The sequence below is a fragment of the Emydura macquarii genome, unplaced genomic scaffold, assembly GCF_026122565.2.
Source record: "Emydura macquarii macquarii isolate MOO-44397 ecotype Brisbane River unplaced genomic scaffold, CSIRO-AGI_Emac_v2 contig_450, whole genome shotgun sequence".
Classification (NCBI taxonomy): Eukaryota; Metazoa; Chordata; order Testudines; family Chelidae; genus Emydura; species Emydura macquarii.
Window position 1 is genome coordinate 4441134 of NW_027130587.1, and position 20626 is coordinate 4461759.

Here is a 20626-nt window from a genome sequence, read left to right on the forward strand (position 1 = left end):
CTACACAAAGTCCGTGAAGCCTCTTACTGAGTTACATATTTTAGGTGGAGCTGATAGTGTCACTTATACTTAAGGTTTCTTGAGGCTTCCCATGATAAAACCCTGTTTTCAGTTGCTTATAACGTGTGCCTGTGTATAGTACTGTATTGAACTAGTTAAAGAACGAATGTATTTTGTGTACCCTTTTACACTGCCTTTCCCTCCCCAACTGAACAAAGGTTTGAGAAACAAAATACTTAAAATATCAGTTAGCCGAGTTACGATCTATTGATTACCAACACTTCCCATGTAGGGGAAACCCTAAGGCTAGGGAAATACCATTACGTGTATCTCGTGTACTACCCTTGTGGGTAACTCTTGCTAAATGTTGACCACTGTCAAGAGCTGCATTCAAAAGGGATGTATTAAATATCCTGGCATCTGTCAGGGTAGAATACTCTGCTAGAGAGGAAAGCAGCAGGTTCCTTGACTATATAAGCATTGGGGGAGTTTCCTTGCATGAGATTATTCAGGATTGTAACTGGCCTGTATTTCAGTAGTGAACGTTGCAGCATTAGATTAATAGTCTCAAACCTGCAGTTCTCTCTGTGCCAATTTCCCTTTAGGGAACGGGTGTGCTTTTAAGAGGAATAATTAACATTAACAAGCTGCATTCAACAAATCCGTCCTAAGACAGTGCTTTCCTGTGGCTTTGATTAGCAAAGCGCCTCAGCGATTCAGTGGAAGTCAACGAGGCTGCTGTAGTGCTTGAAGTTAAGCATGTGCTTCGGTGTTTCAGTGAATTGGGTCAATGTGCAAACATGTCCCAGGCTCCATGAGGCCTAGAATTTGACAGCGAGTCCGTTCTGCTGCTGCACTGGTGTGAACCCAGTGTAACTCCATTGAAACCAGTTGAGCCACTCCAGATTTACACCAGTATAACTGAAAGTAGGGTCCTCAGTCTCAGCCCCAAGGCGTTTACAATCTAGGAACAGATCAAAATAGCATAGTGCTAAACTCAGTCCATGGACTCCAAGTCTGAGGTGACGACCCTTCTGTTAAAGCAGCGGCTACAGGTAGCATTTATCGAATTCATGAATGTGTTCCTCCACTTCAGTCTACCATCCAAGCTGCTACCCTTCCAGTTTCTCCAGCTCCTGTCTGTGCACTGAATCAAACTGAATCACCTTTCCCAGTGATTTGCTTTACCAATATTTCATGTTCTTTGAATCAAGGGTTTTTCTTTAAATTTTCTTTGAAAAATTAATTCCTTTTTTTTTTTTGTTTTTTGTTTTTTTTGTTTTAAATAAATTTATTTCCGCCTTGTTTCCTTCCTGCATGTCGATCTCATGTCCCCTGTAGGCATGACGGCTATTCTGATGTCAGCCACTGGACTTCCTGTGCATCTGACCTGTGCACCACATCCTGCCTGCATTCGTAGAGCCAGTAAAAAACACAGCTCAGTTAAGGAAGGGAGGAAAGTGTCCAAGAAAGGTAGTTGCTGCTCAAGCTCTCTGGTATTTGTTTCAATCTCCTTCTCTTTATCTCTCCACTCACTATTCATTTTCCCCCTCGGCCTGCCTTTCTAATCTTACATGATGCACTCACTCTATAAAGAGGAGCAGGGCTCCTCTCCCTTGCTCTAAACATTGCTTGACACATTGTCAAATAAGATGTAAAACTAGACCATGCCTCTAACCCCTCTCCCTTCAACCAGTAATTAACATATTGAATAACGCAGCAGCCAGCTGCTTATTTCAGACCTTTCCCACCAAGATCCTCTATCCCTGACAGCCAGGGCCTTGCTGGGGACTCTGAATGAAGGTCAGTTGTTATTATCTATGATTTGTATTACTCTGGCACCAGGGAGTGTCATGGACCAGGATCCCAGGGTGCTCGGGGCTGTACAAACAAAAATGTCCCTTGCTGATCGGGGAGGTGGTGAGTTCCAGAGTGATGGGGCCCTTGTGGAATACATCCTTCAGCTGCTCTCCAGTGGGTCTGCAGCTCGGGGGCCCTGCGGCTCATCACTGAGCACAGGGAAAGAGGGTTCAGATAACTCGGTCCCTGGCCATTTAGGGCTTTATAGGGTCAAATGTGTTAAACCCACGTCCTACAGCTCAGCAGTGGGTTGAAGCAGTGGAATGGGACCCACTGCAGCTGGGTTTCCAGGCTGTCTACCCAGAATGATGGCAGCAGCAGCTACCGTGGCCGTGATGCAACGCTTAGTCATCTCCACCGTGGTTTCTCCACTTCCTGCTCATCCCGGCATCTCCAAGACATGCAACCTCAGCAGTGTGGAGGCCGTTGTTTCACAAGCCACAGGCCGGGTTGGGAGAGCCAGGCCTGCGTGTTTGTGACTGCCAGCCCAGCCCGGTGCTCTGCCATGGGGAAAGGCCAACGGTAGAACCAAGGGGGAAATCTCAGTTAATCCATTCTTGCAAAGGTGGGCTGACGGTGTATGCCAGCCCAGCTACAGAGCCACGGGCGTAGTTTACTTTCCTGTCCCAAACTAAGCTGCTCAGCCGAGGCGAAGCTGCTGGGCCCACGTTTCTGCTTGAACGGCACTTGGCACAGAAACACGTTACCAAAAAGCATGGGTCCGGCACCCAAAGCTGCAGCCCCAGCTACCCAGCCTCAAGCTAGCAGGGGTGGTCACAGGAATGAGCCACCTCTGTCTGGCCGTGCATCCAGGCGGGGCGTTCCTCCCTATTCCCTCCTCCTGCATGTTGGACTGTTTGCAGAGGAGGAAGAGGGACTGAGAGCGGCAACACAGCAGGCTTAAGCTGCGTAGAATCATAGAAATGGAGGGCTAGAAGGGACCTTGAGTGATCATCTAATCCAGCCAGGCCCCCCCCCCCCCCCGCTGAGGCAGGACCAAGTATACCTAGACCAGTGTTTCTCAATTGGTGTTCCGCGGAACCCTGGTAGGGTTCCACGAGCAGCTGTTCTCCGCACCACCGAAAAAGGGAAGATGTCCCGGATTTTTCGGCGGAGGGCATTGGGTGTAAGTAATTTAATTTTTATTTAATTGAGAAACGCTGACCTAGTTGTATATAATTTGCTTATTTCAACATTTTTTTGGCCCCATACATAAAAATACTGTCAAGAGTTTGGGGGGCTCCGCAATTATTTATCGAGTTCAAAAGGGTTCCATGGCCAAATTTAATTGAGAAACACTGACCTAGACCATCCCTGACAGGTGTTTGTCCAGCCATGTGCCACTAGTGACCTCTCCCACCTGGAAACCCAGTTGGGGTCACTAAAGGGGAAAAGGTTCTCCAGGGAAGAAATGCCCAGGGGTGTTGGGATACTTTCCGAGGCAGGAATCTGTGTGTCCGGCTGGCTGGGTACGAAGATGCGAGAGTTGGTCTCTGGGTGGAGGGGAGGAAGGCAGGGAAGATACAGCTGGTGGCTGGAGGAAAGAATTGAGCTCAGGATGAGGGAAATGAGGAGGATGGGAAAATAAAAGTTGGGAAGGATGCTGGAGATCTTGAGGTCAGTGACATAGGAATGGGGGGCAGGGTGGTGGGGAGAGAAAGGTGAAGGAGCAGGAGCCTCTCGAGGGAGGAATAGAGGAGATCGAGCGGGCGTACACTGCAGCAGAAGCAGAGTGTGATTGTGGGGTGGGCGGCGGGAGCAGTGGAAGGTGAGGGACAGAAGAGACTGGAAGGGGCCATGGGGGAGAAGGAGCAGGCTGCTAAGCAAAGGAGGCGAGGAAATGAAAGGAGGGTTAGAAGGAGAGGGGGAGAGGAACAAGAGAGAAGGTGAGGTGGAGAAGACACGCAACATGGCAACGGAGATCAGGGCCGAGGGTCCCAGATACGCTTCTTGAGTCTCTTACTGGTTCTGCTGCAGTTAGAGCTGCATTAAAGGCCAGGAGGGAAAGTCTGAGCAGAAGTCTCCAGAGAGAGGGAGGGGTGATGCCCCTTCGGTGGGTGAATGATATTCATGCCAGCTAGGCGAGGTGTGGGGTGCGGAGCCAAGAGGATCTAGTCCGTTGTTTTTTTCCATTGTTATTTTAGTGGCTCATGCGTGGAGGGACTTTCATAGCCAGGCCCTTTCCAGCACAGATGGCTCGTATTAATACCCAGCAGGCAGGTATCTCCCCCCAGTGGAGAAAAATGATGTATTCCATTTACCGTTTTGTTTGCTCATTGAGGTTCTGTTTGCTTTATGGGCCCGATCCTGCAAGGTCCTAGGCATTCAGCTCCCTGGGAGTAAAGAGTGCTCAGCTCCTCCCAGGATCAGGCCCTCTAAAGCGTTATGTCCCTTTTAGCATTAAAGGGCTCTGGCCCTGCTTGAGGTCCTTCGCCATTACTGCAGTGGAACTAACTAAGGGCCACTTGAAACCTGTTTTTCATTTTGATGACACTTTTGCCCAGTCATTCCTTGTAGATCTGTTAGCTGTCGAGATCCGAAATGGGACGTTCTATCCCTTTGAGCCTGTTACGCTTTGTAAGTTGCTGTATCACAAACACCCACATTCTTGTATCCCAGAGAGATTTATAAACTGATGCATCCTTGGGCAAAGGCATTAGTAAACTGTGTAAATACTTATAATCTCTCGGTCCTAGGGCTGAGAGGCGTGAGGATGGGTTGCTGTCTGAACCTGAAAGTCAGTCACTTCTAGTGTCGCAGAACCAGAGGGCTGAACTTTGTCAATTTCTCAGGTGGCTGGTTTTAAGTCCCACAGTCACCATCACAAATCCCTGTGTTGCTGTTTGTTTCCATACCAGCACTACAGGATATCATAACTGATCACACAGAGCATTTTAATAAAGAGGTCAGATCTGCGCATCAGCAAATCCAACCTTCGTTTTGTTTAAGAGAAAGAGCTAAAGAAACCAAAACTGAATTATGCTGCTCTTCTGCAAATACCTGGCCTGTACTGACTGAGGAAGATAATTAGTGGATACCATGTTGTTCTGTAGATGATTTTCTGGGACAGATGAATTATACAGTGAGTACATTTCAAGCCACCTCTGCACTTCCACCTTATGTAAAACAGAGAACGCACCATTTTTACCTTGGCGTAAAGCTACAGAACCAATTCTGCAAGAGAATCAGAATCTGTCAGTGCAAGGAGAAAAGTAATATAGTGAGTGTGTCTATTTTAGGTCCATCCTGACACTTCTTGTTCCTGGCTGTCTCAGAACCCAGGGGCTAGGTTGGCTCAATGGAGACAACAGGTGCAGCAGCCCAAATAGGATAAATTAAATGAAATGCCAAGGGGAGAGACCAAAGCACACAGCCACGGTAATGCTCGAGTACAGTACAACCAAAATGTCTCGGCGCATGAGGCTCGCTAGCCAGTTCTCAGCCATAGCTTCTCTGCTTATCCATCTTCTCCTGTGGTTGTTTTATGGGGACAGGAGGGGGGGGTTGCACTATTACTGTGCTTCATGTGCCCTTTGCTAGCTAGCTGCACCTGTGTTTCCATCAGGGCTTGGCTGATCTGACTCCACTAGTCACAGTCCAGCAATTCACCCACACTAGCTCTTAAGCAGGTGTGAGCGTTTGCCTATTTGTCCTTCCTGTTGTTCTGGGGAGGAGAGAGAGATGCAGAACGCCGCAGTGATGAACTTGATTTATTTCACTTTCACACCATGGGCAGGAGAGCTAAATCCCTAAGTGGGAGTTGGGGGGGAGGGGTTCCAAATGCTTCCATAAAGAGACAGCCCACCCTGTTAGGAGGGTGAAGAGTTACTCCACAAGCTTCATTTCTCCAAGAGTCCAGTGCCTCATTGGTCTTCTACACCGTACAGATTTCCTCCAGGGAGGTCATTCTTCTCAGGTCACTAGAGACACGGGATTAGCAAGAGTACACTGGGGAAATGAAAAATAAAAAACTCCAGTCAAGGACTCATCCATGCAAAAGAACATGAAACCCGACTGCCCTAAAGCATATGCAATACTCCAAGCCCCTTTAGGAGCGCCCATTGGAACAGCTGGATTATGCAGTTTACTGTAGTTGACGCTTAGATCCACTGGCTTCAAAAACAGGAAAATGCTGTGCAAAAATAGTCGGGGAGGGCGATCTCTTTCCCGAGCTTTAGTTAGAAATAATGTCTCCATGTTTGGCCTGTGTGAAAGAATATCTGCTGCAAACCACACGGCTCCGTTTGGTAGCCAGAAGGAAGTGCATTATTTCCGTAAGCCTTGGACTGCTGAGCAAGCATCCAAACACAGCTGCTAAGTGTTATCCGGGGAAAGTCCCCATCTTAGTAAGAGGTTTATTGTCTCCAGTAAATGGGTAGCATTAGGAAAAGAATTTATCCTCTTTCCTGTAAATGCAGGAACAATGAACCTTCCTTCACTTCCCAAATTATCAGTAAAGCAACAAATGACCAGGGGGTGATAGGCAACATAATTAGCTTATGCAATAGTATTTTTCAACCCAGTACTGACTCCAAAGAGCAATGGAAGAAGAGTGTTTAGCATTAGAAAAACCAGGGTACTGATGGAGCAAAGAAGATTTGCACAAAAGCCTCAAAGCAAATTTCCTTAGGGTACAGATTGGAGCAATACAAGGTGGTGCATCTGTTGAATCACATGTAGTTGTTCTCAGCTTGCGGTTCGATCTCTTGGTAAATACCATAACTGCTTACGTCTCTGCTTTTTGCTCTCTTGACTATATCTTTTCAAGCTTGTAAGACAATGCCATGCCTACACACTTCGGTCCGCTTTGGGGGAGAACCTAAGTTTCCAGGCAAGGATCTCAATCAAATTGGAATGGTTCTTATCTCACATTATTGCTGAACACATGGACCTAACTTTAGATGAAATAAAGTCACATCAGGTGTTAGGGTCGAGAGTTTCTCTTGGGGCCAAATTTTCAAATGCTCAGCACCCACAACTGGGGCCAGATTTTCCAGAGCTGAGCAGCCGCCATGCACTAAGGCACACTAAACTCGTTGGACAATCTGGTCACCTATTTTGCTGCCTGTGTGGGTGCAGGGATCTTTGAAAATCTGCCTCTTAAGTGCCCTGAAACCAACGCTTTAGCTTTGTAGGCAGCCTCTTGTGGCTTGACAAGGCTCTTGTAGCATCTCCTGGGAATTATTGGCATAATACCTATGGAAGGTGATATTGTGCCAAAATCTGGTGCCTCTTTGGTAGAAAAATAGCGAGTCCCCTAGTGAACGAATCCACCCTGCTCAGAGCAGGAGACAGAACGGGGGGGGGCCATACCCTGAAACACTCACATTGGCACCTTCCCCTGGTTCTATGGGTTGGTGCAGAGGATTGGCAAGGGGACTGCATAGGGTGACCCGAGGCACTCCTCCCCACGCACTCTGGGTTACATTTTGCCAAATTGTGATGCCTTTTTCCATCCCGATTCATACGGGGCCCTCTGCTGTGCATACAGGTCTGTGCAGCATTGAGGCCAGCAAAGACCCTTCTCTCCTCCCTCGGCTCAGTGCTTAGCAGAGACACAAAGCGAAAAGAGCCAGCGGGAAGCTGCGTATTCAGCCGGTGTCGTTTGTAGCAGCGGTCTACAATCAGGTGTAAGCAGGCTGGCAGCATTCTGGTGTGTGATGGTTTTCTGCCCCAGACTGAGAGGAGACACAGTAGGAACTGATCTCGAGTTTGGGAGATGGCGGTGCACCATCGATATTCTGAGGCCGGTGTCCCAGCTGCTCTGACCAGCAAGGCAGATCGTAGCTTTCTAAGTCTCTACATAACCCCACTGTCCTCACTCTCATCCTCGCCCCTCCCTGTGGCATTGCCTCCTCCTCTGGGCAGGGACTCTCTCTTTATCTGCCCTGTAAAGCCCCATCCTCCTGTGTAGTGCTCCATAAATCATAAAGGAGATCCCAGGCTTCATGCATCTGTGCAGCAGGCTTGAGCAAGGAGCATCCTCAACATTTCTGGATGTGGGTGAATCTCTACAACTGTTTTCATTTGTCTTGTGCTGCAGAGAGGGACACAAGGCCGAGGGCGTTGCGATTCCTCCTAAGCAGATCTCCCCGCTGGCACACCTCCAGCCATCTGCTGCCCTCTGCCCTGCTGCCTCCTTTTCCGTGTCTGCCTCCTTTCCCTAGCCAGCTCCCAGCCCAGAGGAAAAGAAGAATCTTAAAAAGGAGCAGCCCAGAGGGAAACGCTGCAAGGCGAGGTGTCTGCTGCCTGATCCCGCAGTCAGAGCTCGAGATCCCAGCCACGCTCCTGAGGCTGGGGTTGAGGCACGTGTGGCAGGTGCCATCAGACGGCCGCCTTGGAAGTGGGTGGTGGTGAGCATCGCCTGCAACCGGGCACGTAGCTAAACCGCTTCGGGCTCAGACAGTGCTCTCCAGCCAAAGTGCTCCACGAACGGCTGGGCCGGCTTTCTGCCTCCAGGCTTGCCCAGGACCTGCAGCCCAGGCTTCTTTCCCTGCAAGGAAAGTTGGAGCCTCTGTCTTCGCAGTGACCACAACTGTCTGAGCTTCCCCAGAGATTTACAACCCTGCACGGCTTGCTCGGCAGGTCCCACCTGAATCCGCCCCCCCACCTCCAACCCTCTGCATTCCAGGGCTGTTACCTGAAGTGGTGGTTGCCTTCTAGGAACATCCCCCCCGCGGGGATCTTCTGGCCCAGTAAGTGCTGGACAAGGGGGAGCTGGGACTCCTCTCCCTCACCCTGGGACTGTGGCCACCTCTGCTCTGCTCGGCCTGTAGCAGAGGGGACTGACTACACAGGCCAGGCTCTTCGCGCTGCCTCTGCTCTGCGTCTCCCCTTCTGGCACTAAGGGAGGCACCTGTCCCGGGTGCCGGCGCCACCCCTGTGAATTCAGGAGTGGGGGATTGCTTGGAAACACTCGTGGACCCAGGCTGGGTAACTACATCTTCCCACTCCTGCTGGCTGGTACCAAGCCCTGTGACACCCCCAGTGTCTCCCCTGGATAGGCCATGGCAGAAGCTGCGCTTTTCCTGCTGACTGAGGACCCGTTGGATCCTCCCTCTTGTGCCAAGAGTCTAGGCTCCAGGCCCAATCCAGATGTGCAGGGGGTGGGGTTTGACAGCTTGGCTGGGCAGAGCGCCTTCCCCTTCCCCATCCCATAAAGCCTGCTGGGAGCTTGCCTTAGCCCGGGGGAGGAGTTCATGGGTTGGGGGAAGAACCCAAGTCCCCAACCATCAAACCATGCATCCCTTGGAGCAGCTGGGTAAGATCTTCCCAGTGCTGGTGGACAGAGCGCTGGAGCGCAGTGCCTCCCTACCTCCATCCCCTCTGCCGGTGCTGGGGAAGCGCCAGGCCGCGACTGTTCAGAGGGCAGCGGAAGCAGCGCAATGGCTCTCGTGACGCCTGCAGTCCGTCTCACCCTCACGTTTGCTGGGAACGAGCTAAGTGAAGGAGCATCTCGGCTTTCCCAGCCTTTGCAGAGAGAAACGACTGCTGCGCCCCTCTCTAGGGCTGAAGGTGCAAGCAGGCTGGGAATTGAGACCTCGAGATACCCAACGGACTGGTTGCACCCCAGCGTGTGTATGGGGTAGATCATCTCGCTGACCCCCTCCGCATCCCCAGCCCGGGGCAGAGGGGCCAGGAATCGTACGTCCGGCTGAGGGCTAACCCGTGCTGTGCAGCACCGCAAACAGCCCCTCCTGCTTTGTGGGCTGTGCTGGCCAGTTGGACCAGGGCCCTTGAAGCTTCACTGGGCAAAAGCCACAAGGTGCCTCTTGTCTTGGCTAGCACAGAGCAGGCTGCAGCCTTCCTGGGGTGGGCTGCCTTTGACAGCGCTCCCCTTGCAGTAGGTCAGTGCCTGCTGCGACGGGGGCTGCAGGCACGTACGGTTAAAGGGCTGGACCGGACCGCAGGCCTGGTGGAAGAGCCGAACAAACGCACGGCCCTTCCCTAAAGAACTGAGCTGTAGAGAGGAAAACAGAGAAACATCAGAGCCTCAGCCCTGCCTGCATCTCTTCCAGCCCTTCCCCTCTTCACCCCTCGGGTCTCAGCTCGTTTCATGCTGTGTCCCAGGAACCAGCGAGAGCAATTAACTGCACAGTGCACAGACACTTGGGGGTTCAGGATCGTCCTGCACAAGAACATCCAGGGTTCAGGACAAAGATCCTTCCGATCGAGATCTCTTTTCAGTCTGTAGCGCCTCCCCAGCCGCAGGAGGGGGGAAGGGCTAGCAACTCGCAGAGAATGAGCTAGGAACTTGCTCAGGGTCGCTCAGGTGAGCCCTGTGGTGGAACTGGGCGTGGACTCAGCCCAGCTCTGTACCCCAAGGAGTTCTTTTGCTTGCTTCGTTTGAAGGATGTATCTTTGCACCTCTCCACCTTGCCACGCGAGTGGCAGCGTGTCTGCTTTGCGGCTGTTATCACTTGTATCCCCCTCCCCCCCCTTTGGGTTGGTATCTTTAGGAACTTCATGGCAATCCTGATTGCCCAGCTAAAGCAGGGAGGATCACATCCCCCCCCCCCCCCCGACACTCTTCCCCCAGCCAGTCTGGCCCCTGGCTCCCCTCAACCAGACTGAACACGAGAGTTGCATTATCAGGTAACCCCTGGACAGTGTTTAAATTCACACATGCTCGCCTTTCCCACCCTATGTGAGTAGCCTTGGTCTGCTCCCCCAGACACGCTCCCCCATGTCCTCTGAGGAACTGAACTGAACTGAACTGAACTTCACTGGCCCCCTGTAAGCTCCCATGACCCCTCCCCAATCAGGGATGGTCTCCCACAGGTGAATCCTCTTCCTCCTTCCCCTCTTAATAACCCAGTGCCAACAGCTTCCTTGCTGAAATTGGGCCCAGGTGGGCCCTAGCAGGGGGTAGAGCCTTCTTTCAAAGGGGTCCTTAGTGCAGGCAGGCAGGCAGGCAGGCTGAGAGGTAAGGAATTGCTGAGCTGTTTGTATTAAAATCATTTGAAGGGGCTGTAGTGTCAGGTTTCTGCTGCTGTCTCTGGCATGGAGCTGCCTGCAGGGGTGATCTTGGTATCTGTATGTGCTGCTGTGGGTTTCTGGGTCTCTGGATCAGTTTACAGATGCTAGCCTGTAGCGCTACAGCTGTTATTTAGGACGTTTTGTGGTTCTCAGCCTTCTAGGAGTGTGAGCTTTAGCCCTGCTGCCTGTAGCTGGGTAGATATCCCTGTTTGATCATTGTGTCTTGGCTTGTGGACACAGACTGTTGTACCATCAGCTGCAGGGAGATTGCTGTGATCCCTGGTTGTCATGGCTGTGGCCAAGCACGACTTGCTCTCTGGAGGACGGTCTGCCTTCCCCTGGATGGAGAGCTAAGCTTGTCAGGATCTAATTCGGAGCTGAGCCCGGAAGCTGTCTGGCTAGATTGCATCCATACCGAGCAAGCGGAGACGCTTCGAATCTTGGCCGGAACCTTTAACCCCTAGTGTGTGTGTGTGTGTGTGTGTGTGCAGGCCTTGGGAAGAGCACCTTTAGACCTCTCCCCTCCTGCTGCTCAGGGGGTAATGAGCAAACTGAGGCAGGGCCCATGCCAGCTGCTCAGCCCTGTGCTGGTCCTGACCACTCTGGTTTTCAGGCCCTGGGCCTTCTTGTCAGGTCGCTCTGGCAGCTCCCTGCCCTGACTGTTCTGAAGCTGCTGGCTGGGAGCGTGAAGCGGGGTTTCTTGGTGCAGGTGTAAGATCCCCATTCCCACTTCTTGCATCTCCCAGCATGCAATGAGTTTTCCTGATCCCCTGTCTCCTTGGGGATGCCAGTGTTGCATTGTGAGGCTGGAAACAGCAGCAACGTGTGGTGTTGGGGGATCCTGTACCTGGCTGGGCCTTACTTCCTTGTGCTTATTTCTTTATGCTAGAAGGGATGGGCTAGGTGCTGTTATCAGTGGGTGGGGAGCCACATGCTGTGCTTGTCAGGAGCTCAGACTAGAGGGGTTATGGCCCCTTCCAACCTTGAACCTCTCTTCCTGATTGTCAGCTAGAAACTCTTTGCTGCTGCCTCTGCTGAAGGGGTGGGTGTGTCGATGGAGCTAGTTTCCCTGGGGCTACAGACCCTGGGCTGTATCTTGGTCCCTTTTGATATTCATGGGCATTTAGCCATTGATGCCAATGCAGTCAGGATTAGCTCTCTTAGCAGCCTTTCAAATAGTTTTCTTAATCTAGACAGGCAGGAGCAATGGAAACATTGCACGTTGATCTATCAGGCCATGTCTTCTAGGAGACAGCTGCCTGTTCTGGCTGCCCTGCGACCTGGACTTCTGTCTGACACAGCCAGCTCTTTGAGAACTGAAGAGACCTGTTCGTCTGCTACCCAGAGCTACGGGAGGGGGCCTGAGGCAGCAGAATCTTTGCCCACTTAATCAAGAAATAAAAGGGGTTGGTCCTTCCTCTCTGCTTCCCAAAACTGTCTACTCTGAAAAGGGTACCACTCATCCAGAGTCTCGTCACTCCCCATCCCCGTGACCACAACTACTCTTGAGTGATCAGAACCAGCTGGAACTGCTGTGTTCTCCTCCTAGCATTTGGAGCTGTTGGAGACCGTGCTGGAACCTACTCTGGCCTGTTCTTTGTCCGTAGGACTGTTTGTTGAGTTGCCTTTAGAGATACCGTGCCGGAGAACGTGCGTCCTGCTTGCCGGTGCTGGGGCTGACGGGGGTGGCAGAATTGGAAGAGGACAAGGTCATGCAGGTGGAACTACCTTATTGACCCTTCGCTCTTGTGACCCTGGAGCAGGTTCCCAGACCCAGCTCGACGCCCAGAGCACATCTCAGGGGCTTAGGGAAAGGTCTTTTTGAGTTGTAAACTGAGGAAACCTGCCCTGGGGCCGCGGAGAGTCAGCGAATAGAGATCACCAGTGCCTCCCAAAGTCCCTTTCCAGAGCGATTCTGTCCTTCCGGGGTCACTCAGAGTGTGGCTCCTCCTGGGTGGAGAGGCCTGGAGGTACCAGCTGCTGAAACGCCTCAGCCCTGTGGTAACCTTGCACCGCGTCCGGTAGTTCCTCGCCGCACGCCGCCTTTGCCCTGGGGCTGTCGGCTCCTCTGCTGTGGGCCCCACCAGCTTTGTTGGCTGAGATGGGGGAAGAGGAGAATGGGCAAGGAAGAATTACTCACTGGTAATAGCATTTGTCATGGCACTCCTCTTCCCCCGCCCTGCGCCCCGCCGGCCTCCTCTCTTGTCCATCCATCCGTAGGTCTCTTTTTTGGCTTTACAGTGGGGTTGGGGGGGGCAGGGAGCAGCCGGGGGTAGGGAGCAGCTGAGTGACTCGTCCTCTCTTTTGCCCTCCGCCAGGTGGAGTCATAACGTGGATTGAGCAAATGTTTCCCTTTACAGGCTGGTGGAAGAGCCTGATGGTGCCTATGATGGACGCAGTTACTGGTAAGGAGCGTCTGTCGCCCCGCCGTCAGGTCGAGTGGCGCCGTGTGACCGTGAGGGGCAGCAGCCCACTTTCCATTGGCTAGGGGGACCCATCTCAGGTTCTTGGCTCCCACTTCCTGAGCACGTCCCTCCCGCCATGAGCCAGTCGAACCCGTTTGGGGGGCAAGTGAGCTGTGTAATGGCGCCCCCTTCTCTTCACTGGCCCCCGGGTGCTGAACTGTCTGCTAGAGCAGTGAGACCCCCTGAGCTGCCCATTGCGTTTCAGAGGGGATTGGGCACGGCTCCCTGAGACCCTCTGACAACCTCATTCCTAGCTCTGCTGCCGTTCAGTCTGGCCTGTAGGCAGCTCACGGGGCGGTGGGCTGGGTCGGGGACCCCCCCACGCATTTGGGATTCTTTCTCCTCCCCCCTCATATTGCCGGGCAGGGGTGGGGGAACCTAGAGAGAGATCTTGTCTGTGGGGCGGGAGTATGGTGAAATGCCACCATCCCCACGCTGGTGGGGCGGGGCTGGCCCCACGGCCCAGGCCAGGGGTGGCCAGAAGCTGCTGTTTGACCTCCTGCGTGGTAAGGAGCTAGACGTCTCGTGGGCCGCTGTCGATGTGACGCAGGGCACCCCCATCTTGGCACAAGGTGGCTTCTGTGTTGGACTCTGCCAAGACTGCCACGTTAGTGAGCTCAGTGAAGAGCGCTGGGCTGCCTTGATCCTAGGGGTGGCCCTAGGCCAGAGTCCGGGTATGTAGGAGGTGGGGAGGGGTACCTAGACGTACCAGCGGGGATGAAATCTGGTCTGCTGCTGACGGGTGAGCACTGGGAGTGCAGTGACCCACGTGCTCGTGCCAGCTCGCTGCCTGGGGAGAACTCACTCAGGGCGAACAGAAGGATTTCAGGCCCAGATCCCCAGAGATACCTAGGCACGTAACTCCCATTGAATCAATGGAAAGCCTAAATGCCTTTGAGGGTCTGGGCTCAGTCTCCAGCACTAGTGACTGGGTCTTCTTAAAACAAGCAGATCACGTTCTAGTGACTTGTGTTGCCTGGGAGGTGTTAGCCAGGATCAACTGTGCACAATAAAGGCCCTTTCCTTTCGCAGCACAGATTTGCTTTCGTGCTAGGCGTGCGACGCTCTTTGTGCAGGATCCAGTCATAGAGCTTGTTGCACCGTTGCGCTCTCGTACCGAAGAGAGCCGGCAGAAAACATGGGAAGTGAAGAAGACACAATTAAGGCTTGAGGTGTTTAATCAGATCCAGCAGTTGTCAGGGTTTTTGCCTTCTGCTACGGAGCAGCACTAGTGTGTAAAGATCCTGGCTGCCAAGCTGCCGATATACTGACTGTAGGGTGTGTCTGTGTGCGGCTCTGCCCCCATTGTGACATACAAGGTCCATGAGCCTGGTTCTGAGACCACTTTCTCGCTGTACTGTGTGTTTGAAAAGAGCCAGGCCTTGGGCTGTTTAGTGTCACCTGTGGTATGTGGGGAGAACATGTACAGCAAAGCGTTGGAAGACTAGAGAGGACCTTGCGGTCGTCTTCAGATGGGATGAGCATCTGCAGCTCCCATTAACTTCCGGTGGAGCGGCGGCTCTTCGCCCCTCTCTAGTAGCCCCATGCAGTGGTAGCTTTTACAGCCCAATTCTTGATCTACTTGGCGTTTACTGGGTGACGTTTCTAGCCTGTGTTTTGCGGGAGGTCTGACTAGATGAGCATTGGTCCCCGTTGGCCTTAAAATGGCTGAATTTCCTGCACCCATAGCATCTGAGCACTGGTAGTGTGGCCCCTGCTGGATTAACTTGCTCCGACTCTAACCCTAACTTTTTCTCTTGGCATTCTGGCCTGCTGCTTGCTTTGCTTTTTTCCCCTCCTCTCTCTCATGTTGGACCTTCTGGAATCTTTATTTCCTATTTTTTTTTTTCCCCCTCCCTTTCTTCAGGGACGCCAAGCGAGCCGGAGCAGGTGGTGAGGAAATACGTGGAAGAGCTGAGCGAAGCCCCTGCTGATGAGGTGAGGACTCCAAGGCGTGCCGGGTAAGGAGGTTTTCCCCAGCAGGGAAGAATGGCAGAAACGAAAGCAGCTGTAGTTGGACGAGAGGCTTGCCTTGCAGTGTGTTGGGGAAGGCTTGTGTGAAACCCTAGGCAGCTATTTAGACCGTTGGCCGGATCGTCAGCTGGTCCCTTCGCTGATACACGCCAGCTGAGGAACTGGCCCTACACAGATAAGTCTGTTGGGAAGTTTCACTGTGATGGTCCTGTCAACACCAGGTGAAAAGGCCAATTGTTCGGAGCATCTTGCATCTGCAAGACCTGTGTGCTGCCTGGAGTCCACACACAGCACCTTACAATGCATGTGATTGATGCTCCAGGGTCCCTGTTCCTACCAAGATAGCTGCCCTTGGACACCACTGCTCTCAGGTGCGTGTGAACTTGAGCTTCTCCAGACTCCAACACAGCCAGAGTGTCATAGAAAATGAGGGTTGGAAGGGCCCTCAGGAGGCCATCCAGTCCAACCCCCTGCTCAAAGCTAAACTAAATCATCCCAGCCAGGGCTTTGTCAAGCCTCACGTTAAAAACCACTAAGGATGGAGATTCCACCACCTCCGTAGGTAACCCATTCCAGTGCTTCACCACCCTTCTAGGGAAACTTTTTTCCCCAATATCTAACCTAGACCTCCCCCACTGCAGCTTGAGACCATTGCTCCTAGTTCTGTCATCTGCCCCCACTGAAAACAGCCTAATTATTTTTTGTCCCTAAAATTCATGCAACAGAGTTTGAAGCAACCCGAGCTTCCATGGGTGTTAGGAAGCACAGAAATAAATGGGAGGCAGTGGTGGACGCTGACCTGGGACCTTAGGCCAGCAGAAGTGCATCCAAAAGGCTGGGACATACCTATTTAGAGGGCCCCGTGTGAAGATACAGCTGACATGTGACCTCTCAGCAGAATATTTGCATCTCAGATGCCTGTTGCCTGCAGAGAGCGCCTGGGGAAAGCTGCCCTCGCTCAGCAGCTAATAAAATAAACTTCAGTGCTCTTGAGTCAGCTTTGGTTCCAGGATCTCTGGGATACACAAGGCGACTGGAGACTGGAAGCTATACAAGGCTGCTGCCTTATTTAACCTACTAATACTAAAGTGCTAAGAGGTTTGGCTTCTTTTGATCTGGAAAAGAGTAGGCTGAACGTGGCTGGAGACCAGACTAGCAAATCCCTATTCCCACGTTGTGCTGGCACAGCTTTCCAGGTCTCTTACCCAGTATCTATGGAAACTGTCTCGTCCAACCACCTCCACCTTTCATGGACACCAAAAACTCCATGGCAAACTTCCTCTCCTAGCCATTCAGGTTAGGATTTCAGGATGTGAATAGCTGGTATAGGACTTTGAAATCTTTCAGGGTGGGAGGTGTAGAAATATTCTTTTTTATTCAACTATAGGGACCGTTCTCTACAGATCGTACTTGATAGACAAGTAAAATAAACAAGAACCAATGTTGTCCTAGTAGGTAAAAGCAGCTGGGAGGAAGCTGAAGCTTGAGGAAATCTCTAAGAGGGGGTTTAATGCCACTGAAGACTAATTTCTAAAGAGTCTGTCTGGCAAGCTGATGCATCACCAAAGCTAAAGTTAGCTGCAGCCGGATGCTGATGGTAAATGACGACGTTTCTTATTGCTCTTTGTTTCCAGGACTGTCTCATCTGTATGGAAAGGCTGGCATCGCCTTCTGGCTACCACGATGCGTGTGAGTGCAAGACCATCCAGCCGGAAATGGTGGGGCGACTGACCCAGTGCCAGCACACTTTCCACCTGCTGTGCGTCTTGGCCATGTACACCAACGGAAACAAGGTACTGCACCGACCCGGCCCCTTCTTACCTTGGGGTCCTGATCCATGAGCTGCGCCCGGGGCTGCAGTACAGATACTATGGCAAGTAGCCTCGCTCCTGTAGCACGATCTCTCTGATGTTGGCCCTTTTCACCTACAGGATGGCAGCCTTCAGTGCCCTTCCTGTAAAACCATCTATGGAGAAAAGACTGGCACTCAGCCAAAAGGGAAGATGGAGGTTTCAACGATCACTCAGTCCCTTCCTGGCCACGAGGACTGCGGGACGGTACAGATCGTGTACTCCATTAGCAGGGGAACTCAGGTATGTAGGCACCTGTACCTCTTCGGGGCAGCAACTATCCAAGGTCTGTTTGTACAGTGCCCAGTGCAAGGAGGGCCTGGTCCATGACTGAGCTGCCTGGCTTCTGTCGGAATGCACCTAATAAATAGGTGACGCAGTTAAGCCGGGAGGAATGTGTACTCCTCACACAACTTTGTAAGCACCAGCCATCCGATCACACCAGTGTGCCCCTCTTCCCTCATTCAGTCAAGGGCTGATCAGGTTCCTGTTGAAGTCCAGGGGATTGGGTTGGGCTCCGAAGGATTAGACTGATTCAGTTCCTTATAAACACCACGGACAGAGGAGAGCTATTGATGCTAAAGGAGCAAATGGGGAGGGACTGGTCAGGCGTAAGCTCAGGGTGGAAATGAGGAGGTGTCGAACCATCAGAGGAGTGAAGTTCTGGAACAGCGTCCCCATTGGAGTACAGGAAGCAAGAAACCAAAGTAATTTAAGATGGATCTTAGGCATGGGAGTCTACGATTGGGTTACCTTCAACCCAGGAGGTTCCTTTTAGTCTGATGTCCTTAAACCTAAAGAATTGGGATTGGGTAAGAGGAGTAATCTAGTGAAGATCCCATGGGATCTGGGCACCTTACGGTTTTTTTCCAAGGGGCTTGTTAACACGCTTCTGAATTAATCATCTAGGTACCAAATCCCTCTGTGCCCTCTACTGCCTGGGACATTTGAGTCCTAGACCTGCAGTTAGCAAAGCCAGTATCGGCAGCCATAGTGCATGCTTGACACTAACTCGGAACCCCATAACGATCCGTTGAGAGAGGCTAGACGTTGCGGTGGCTGCTCAGCCCATGGAATGTGTGGCCTTATCAGACTTGAACACGTTTCATCCTCGGTCGGCCCTTTCCCTTGGAAAGGGAGCAGTGCCAGCCATGATTCCATGAAGTCCCCAGGGACTTCACCACTGCTGTCCATATAGCATGAAAGGTGCTTGGGTACTACGCTGGCAAGTAACCATAGAAAAACCCTCAGACGGAAGGATGGTGAAGAGATTCCCCCCCTCCCTCCCAGATAGGGAAACCGAGGCATGCTTTGCCCCAGGTCGCGTCGTTGAGCGAGTAACAAAGCTTGGGCTGGACTCGGGTCTCCCGGGTGGTCGGCCTGTGCTTACACTTGTAGCAGAGAGGCAGCCTGGGGTGCTGAGCTGTTGAGGCTCTACAGATGAGACCAAGTCTTTTCCCTTAGTGGCAGACACCCACAAGCCAACGTTTTGGCTGACTCGCCTGAATAGCCACATGGCCAGTGGAAACTCTTAATGTAGTGCAAGCAGCCAGCTGACAAAGCTGCCTGGCAATGATCTCCAACGGCCAGTGTCCACACAGCTGTTTTGGGTGTTGCTCAAACTCTCTTCTCGAACTCTCAATCTCCTGGGATGGCTGAGTGACTCCCCTTTGCAAGCCAGAAACTCCTGACCCCAGTTTAATAATGCTACCTCCTGCACGAAAACTGCATTCCCCACAATCCACCTCTTGCCTGTGGGTCAGCGAGGGAGACCGATCTGTGGCTGACCCACAGATTCTGGGGAATGCAGTTGCCCTCCGCTCTGCCAGTGAGAGGGCTGGAGGGGTGCGGCTGGCCGGGCTCTGTGGCTAAGACTTGGTGCAGCAGGGAGGGGGCAGGCCTACCCAGGTCTGTCTGCTACAAACACCCTGCTGTAGGAAACAGTCAGTCAGCTGGTGCCGTCAGCCTGCGCAGATGAGCTGGAATTGGCACCAAATTGATTGCCTTTGTCTGTTGCAGGGGCCAGAGCATCCCAATCCGGGGATGCCCTACACAGCCAGAGGCTTTCCCCGTTACTGTTACCTGCCGGACAACGAGAAGGGCAGAAAGGTAATAGAGGGAATAGAGGCCAGGTCTCCTGACTCTCTGCATGGGGGCCCATCCACTGTGTGGGCAGCGCTACCCTCCATGTGCCCATCTTTCCCCTGCTCTGGGAAACTGGTGTGGGGGAACTGGCCATGGACTTGGTTGGATCACCCACCCCCCTTCCAGCTGGAAACCGGGCTAGCGCAGGAGGGCAGAGATCGCCCAGCCTGTGTCAGCATTGCGCCGCTCCCAGCTCTACTGAAGATAGTTTCAGGCCAATGTGAACAGTAAACTCTAATCTGTCAATGAACCAAGGTGCCTTGATGCTGGAATCTAGCTTTCCCCTTTCCCGTCTCTAGGTCCTGGATCTATTGAGGGTGGCCTGGAGGAGACGCCTGATTTTCACAGTGGGCACATCTAGCACGACCGGCGAGAGCAACACGGTGGTGTGGAACGAAATCCACCACAAGACGGAGATGGACACCAATCTCAGCGGCCACGGCTACCCCGACCCCAACTACCTGGACAATGTGCTGGCAGAGCTGGCAGCTCAGGGCGTCACCGAGGACTGCCTGAGACAGTAACTGGCGGCTGTCCCAGACCGGTACAACGGCTGTGCCACGCGCACCCAAGGCCCACTCAAGCCTCTGGAGAGCTGCTGCTGCACTTATTCCTGTTGCCTTAAGTTCCTGCATCTAATCACTTGTCCCATTCGGAGCAATAACACTGTATTGGAGTCCTATGTTCTGTACAGTCTGTTTTCCGGAGAGCCAGGTTATTTTTGTATAATCAAAGGGTCCTGATCTTGGTGTCTCAGGCATTACACTGTCGCACGCACGCTTGGCATGTGGTCCTTGGGTGGATGATCAACGCCCTCCTCTGTGTGCTTCAGAAGCACTTGAGCCGTCACATTTCTTTGTGATGTAACGGGCCAAGCGCTGTGCTCTTGCTGCGTAGAGGGACATCTTGCATCCTTCCCCCACCCCACCCCATCCCTGGGTAGCTGATTTAATACATATGCCTTTGTGCTGTGGTCATAATAAACGCTGCATTGCTATGGTGAGGTGTCGTTAGCCTTGAAAGACGCTGTGTTGGATGGTTTAGTTTTTTTTCTCACCCATGCTCCCTCGCTGGAGTTGACACTTGGCAAACGCTGTAGCGAGCAACTGTTCTGTTAACGCTGGCGGTGGCTCCCCGCCCTGCCACAGCCGGGCTCTTTCCAGCAGGTGCGGTCTGTGCCCTCTGCAGGAAGGTCATGGCGCTATGGCCTATGCGGCACTGATGCGGTAGAACAAGGGGGAAGGGCGGTTCCTTGAGTTGGCAGAGGGACTCTGCGTCCCCAGTCACAGGGACTTTCCTTTCATGGTGCTGGTAGCGCCGGTAGCTTGCTGTGTCCAATTCGGAGTAGCGCTG

General features: G+C 52.6%; 1 protein-coding gene across 5 annotated transcripts in view; it reads left to right on the plus strand.

The window, feature by feature from the left end:
* DTX2 (deltex E3 ubiquitin ligase 2) overlaps positions 1-20626 on the plus strand; it is a 58848-nt gene extending 38222 nt beyond the window's left edge. For 2 of the 5 annotated variants that reach the window (XM_067537811.1, XM_067537815.1), the window contains 7 exons: positions 1342-1473; positions 13158-13244; positions 15172-15242; positions 16913-17071; positions 17210-17371; positions 19148-19237; positions 19573-20626. In XM_067537811.1, the coding sequence (XP_067393912.1) occupies positions 1342-1473; positions 13158-13244; positions 15172-15242; positions 16913-17071; positions 17210-17371; positions 19148-19237; positions 19573-19797 (926 nt within the window). In that variant the 3' untranslated portion in view covers positions 19798-20626. The remainder of the gene's footprint in view (positions 1-1341; positions 1474-13157; positions 13245-15171; positions 15243-16912; positions 17072-17209; positions 17372-19147; positions 19238-19572) is intronic. The other 3 variants (XM_067537812.1, XM_067537813.1, XM_067537814.1) reach the window with 3 other exon arrangements.